Raw genomic sequence first — 5,585 nt, forward strand, 5'->3', positions numbered from 1 at the left:
AAACCCACATGGAGGAAACACACTAGCCTGTGCAATCATGAGGTGTCAACAGGATCAGGTAACAGGCATCAGAAGACCCAAAACAACCAACCTAATAAAAAGACATTGTTGAGAACTAGGAGAATCGGAGCAGAGAGCCCAAACCCAACTGTAGACAATGTAACATTCCCTCACAGAAGGGTCATAAGGAAGGGATTAGCCAACCAGGGTGAAGTGTAGCACCGGTGAAACACACAATACCCCTCTGGTTCCTGGAGGCTTCCTCAACCCCACTATCATGACCTTAGTACTGCCTTTCACTGTGAGCTGGGCCAGAGTATGTACAGAGATACAGATAAGAGCTCAGAACACATGGAATCTGTGTCAGATAAACCCCTCAGGAACAGAAATGGGAGTAACAATACCAGGAGGGTAGGGGGAAGGTGGGGACCAGACCAAGGAAGAAACCGCAGGGAAGGAAGACAGGTGTTGGTGTAAAATATGAAAATAATAATGTATAATTTATTAAGGGGTCACGAGTGTGGGGGGGGGGAGGGAGGGCTAAAAGAGGAGCAGATACTAAGGGCTCAAATAGAAAGTAAATGTTTAGAAAATAATGATGGCAACATAAGTACAAATATGCTTGATACAATTGATGTGTGGATTGTTATAAGAGCTGTAAGAGCCCCCAATAAAATTATCTTTTAAAAAGTAAAAAAATCGAAGTGTTTTATTTACTCATGGAAAACAATCTGGGAAAATCAATGACCATTTTCAGAGTTCTAAATGTAATGAAGGGAGTCCTGATGCAAGGTCGACAGTTCAAAACTACTAACTGCTCTAAGGGAAAAAGGTGGGGCTTTCTACTCAAGTAAACAGATACAGTAACAGAAACCCACAGAGGGAGTTCTACCCTGTCCTATAGAGTCAGTATGAGTCAATATCGACTCGATGGCAGAGTTTGGTTTAGGTTTGAAGTATAAAGAATTAGGATCTCTCATTGACTTCTTGCTAAAAATTTTATTTGATTCTCAAAAACCAGTTACAAGCTACTTATTAACAAAAGAAATGCACATTGTCCATTGAGCTCTTTAATGCCATCATTTCTTTCATTTACCTTAGCTACTCTATGATTAAGAACAAGTTTCAGAGTCTCTTCCGACATGCACTTTGGTATTTTCTGTCTTTCTTGTCTTTAGCTTACTTCATGAGCGATGTCTTTGATGTCCTCCCACATCTTAGTCCTTGTGTTATTAGTGCTCAATGCATCAAATCTGTCCTTCAGATGTTCTCGAAATTCAGGTGAGAGAGACTCGAGTTTGTAATATGACTCCAGTAGCCTTGTTTTAAATTTCTTCAGGTTCAACCTGGACTTATATGAACAATTGATTGTCTGTTCTACAATCAGCCGTGGCCTGATTTGGTGATATTGAGCTTCTTCATTGTCTCTCCCCACAGATGTACTCCATTTGATTTCTGTGTGCTCCATCTAGAAAAAGCCGCCATGTGTATCGTTCACATTTGTGTTGTTGGGAGAAAGAAGCATTTTCTAGGAGCAAGTTTTTGGTTTTGCAAAAATTCTATCATGCGATCTCCAGCTTCGTTTCTATCACCAAGATTATATGTTCCTTCCTCTTTGTTTCCACCTTTTGCATTCTAATTTCCAATAATTATCAATGCATCTTGATTGCATGTTTTACCGATTTCAGGCTGAAAACATTGGTAGAATTCCTAAATTTCTTCAATACGAGATTTTTGTAGTTGATGCATAAATTTAAATAATAACTGTATTTATTGAGTTTCCTTGAAGGGGTATAGATATAATCTTACCCAGACAACATTGTACTTACCAATGCATCTTAGAATGTCCTTTTTGTTGATGAATGCAACACCATTCCTCTTGACTGTGTCACTCCTGGCACAGGGATCCCTAGGGTGTTCTGACTGAAAATAGCAGGACCAGTCTACTTCAGCTCCCACATGCCCAGTATGTTGACCTCTGTTTGTTCCATTTCATTTTTGACAACTTCTAATTTTCCCAGATTCATCCTTTGTACAGTTTCAATTATTAATTGATGTTTGCAATTGTTCTATTTTGAGTTGAACTAATATAGGAAAATGATTAAGATATGCTATCGCAAGACATATATTAAAATGATATTTCAGATTTAATAGGTTAATTAAAATATATTATAAATCTTATTTTCACTATTTTTCTTTACTTCTTAATGTAGCTTTTAGAAAATTATAACCCATGTATGCAGCTCATTTCTATTAATTAATGCTAGATTTTTGGTGCAATAATGGAACCTAATAAGAAATAGGGATGAAATAGAATAATGAGAATTGACAATTATTTGTTAATATTTCTCTAAAAAATTTTTCATGGATTTGAAATTTTAAGGTTCCCAATATAAATGGAACAGAAAATAACATGCTTATTCCATATTTGTGAAGAACATGGATATGTATGTGTGTATATATACACATATTCAAAAACTTACACAAATGAACACAAAATTTATATACATATATAAATGTTTTATTGCTGCTATAAAGTGACAAATTGACACAACAGAATGAATCATTGCCCAGTTTGTGCTGTCTTTATGATTACTGATATGTTTGAATACTTTGTCTCTGCTATTATGTCAATGATTCATATTAAGTTACCTCATTTTTGCATACATAGAATTATGCATTCTCAGACGTCCCTTAGCTTTAGAATAGTTTTCCCCTGCAGAAGTCACTCATGAATTTATCCATAAATCTCACTGCCACCGAGTTGCTTCCAGCTCCGAGTGACCCTACAGGACAGGGTAGAACTGCTCTTGGTAGGTTTCTGAAACGGAAACTCTTTCCAGGAGTAGAAAACCTTTAGATTTTTCTCCCAGGTCCACATCTAGGATTCCATCTTTTTTTATGTTAACATTTTAGAATGATGCTGCCTGTTTCTCACATATCAGAAACAATACAAAACAAAACCAAGTTTTGTTCATATCCCTATTATTTTTGGTGCCAGTGTCAAATTGCCTATAGAGAGCAGAAAGAAACATTGCCCAGTGATGGGCCACCACTACAATTGTTGCTGTGTTTAATCCCATTGTGCTAGCCACTGTGTCAAGCCATCTCTTTGAGAGTTTTCCTATTTTTCATGGACACTTTTATTCCTAGTAGGGTTGAATATTTAGATAAATTACAATAGTTTAATGTTTTTTAAAAAATCTATCTTTTATTTCTGCTATTATCTCAGTATGGAATTTAATGATAGAATACCACATTATTTTAGGAAAGCCTGGGTGTGATAATAGTAATAACTTTTAGAAGAATTAATTCCAAACTAGCTCCAAGGAATTGGAGATTAAAGATGTCCCAAATGACAACTCTTCTGAGATGACATTATGCTCCATTTCCACCCCCTACTCCTTCACGTTCCTAGATTCTGTAATTCCCTCCAACATCCCACAGAAGCTGACAGAACTTTAAGGAATTATCTCACATGGTGGTAGATGGATGCTCTTCAGCCCCAACTCTGAATGTCAGCCAAATGCTTGTTCTATAGCCAGAATTTAAAAATGTCCAAAAGTCTTACAGAAGATTTACTTGCTTCTACCACAGCGCAGTCAGGAAATAGAGGTATGGCTTTCCAGGTGAGGTGATATGTGTTAGAGCTGTACTGTGATACCAGTATATATGCCCCATCCAAGGAAAACATAGTATGGGGTCTTAAGTCACACCCTCTACTAAGGTGGGGGTTCTTAAAGCTGCCCACAAGAAAACAGAGGGTATTGCTTAGCTCATGCCATATAGTAAGGGGATATCTTAATTCCATCTTATTCCTGTCAATTAGAATAGGAGAGGATGCCCTCCAAAATGGGTGTATAAAAGCCACAGATACATAAAGTCCAGAATTATAGTATATTACATAAGGAATTAAGGCTAAAAGTGCCGTATTAGTTGACCAAAACTCACTAGGTTTTATCTTATCACTAAAACAGTAATTTGGAACTTTGTTATTTCTTGTTCTTGTTTCATTTTTACGTGTTACAATTTTTCCATAAATAAATGAGTTTATATGAATGTACATGTTAAACTATTTGGGAAAGAGAGTGTGTTGAAAAACTCAAGCTAAGTTTTAGAACTTCAAATTATCTGAACATTGCATGAAATAAAATGATTTGTTTATTTTATACTCTTCATTTTCCAATTCATATGATATCTTTTACTTAAGCCTATGACAGTTACTCCTGATTAATTCCAAAATAGATTCTTTCATCTCAAGTGCATGTTTCTTTGGGAAAGGAGGTGGACAATTCCCTGGCGGATCTGCTTTGTCTTAACACTGTAAATGATGGGGTTCATCACAGGAGGTGCCAGCAGGTAGATATTAGCCATGATCACGTGGACCAGTGGAGAAGTATGCTTAGCAAAGCGATGACTCATAGATACTCCAATCATAGGGACATAGAGGACCAAGACAGCCAGAATGTGGGACAGACAGTTATTGAAGGCACGGAGTCGCTCAATCATAGAGGCAATACTCAGGACGCTTCTTAGGATAATTGCATAAGATAACACAATGAGCAATGGGTCCATCACTATAATGAGCAACACCAGAGAAAATCCATACCAGCTGTTGACTCGGATGTCAGCACAGACCAGACGAATCATATCCTGGTGGAGACAGTAGGAGTGAGAGAGAAGGTGTGAGCGGCAGAAGGGCAGGCGCTTGAGCAGGAAAAGGGAGGGAAGAACAGCGAGAACACAGCGACAAATGATGGCTACTCCAATCTTGCCAATGACTTCATTGGTGAGGATGGAAGCGTAACGCAGAGGGCGACAGATGGCCACATAGCGGTCAAAGGACATGGCTAGCAGGACAGTTGATTCCATGAAAGAGAATGTATGAATGAAAAATACCTGCACAAAGCATGCTTCAAAGCTGATTTCTCTGGCATTGAACCAGAGAATCTGCATGACTGTGGGCAGGGTGGTGAGGGTGAGACCCAGGTCAGTCAGAGCCAGCATGGAGAGAAATAGGTACATGGGCTGGTGGAGAGATGGCTCTGTACGAATGACAGTAAGGATGATACTGTTGCCTATGATGGAGATTGTGTAGAAGCAGCAAAAGGGAATGGAGATCCATCTGTGATAGGACTCGAAACCGGGGATACCTGTGAGGATGAAGACGAAGGGCTCTTGGGTAGCATTTTTTATCTGGGACATGACAAACGATTGAGGCTCCAGATTCAGAGTCTTTGCTGAAAGAGAATCAAACCATTAGATATGCTGTTGTTCCGTATGTTTACCTATCACATATTAAAGCCTATCGACATAAATTTTCAGAGGATAACTAAGGATATGTCCAGAACACCATTGTTGCTCTTCATGAGTCTATCATAGGCAAGATTGCTTACACAGAACTCAGCTCCCATACAAGACTCAATAATGGTTAAACTTCTAAATATTTTTTGCTTCAATGTTTGCTTTGTCCTCTTCTTCAGTTCTTAGCTCTCTAAGCCTGCCTTTCAACAAATCACAAAGACTCGAAATGAAGTCTAGAGCAGAAGTATAATGGGTTTTCCCCCCACTGCAGATTAAAACTT

The 5,585-nt window shown here is 38.2% G+C and overlaps 1 protein-coding gene across 1 annotated transcript; it reads right to left on the minus strand.

The window, feature by feature from the left end:
- Positions 1-4,251: 4,251 nt before the first annotated feature.
- Positions 4,252-5,205, minus strand: LOC101657592 (olfactory receptor 51Q1-like). Its single transcript, XM_004717082.1, has one exon. It carries the CDS (start codon positions 5,203-5,205, stop codon positions 4,252-4,254), a length of 954 nt encoding a protein of 317 aa, XP_004717139.1.
- Between the last annotated feature and the right edge of the window lie 380 nt (positions 5,206-5,585).

This window comes from Echinops telfairi, unplaced genomic scaffold (genome assembly GCF_000313985.2).
Source record: "Echinops telfairi isolate 266 unplaced genomic scaffold, ASM31398v2 ScPeMD7_41;HRSCAF=154, whole genome shotgun sequence".
In the NCBI taxonomy this organism is placed as follows: Eukaryota; Metazoa; Chordata; class Mammalia; order Afrosoricida; family Tenrecidae; genus Echinops; species Echinops telfairi.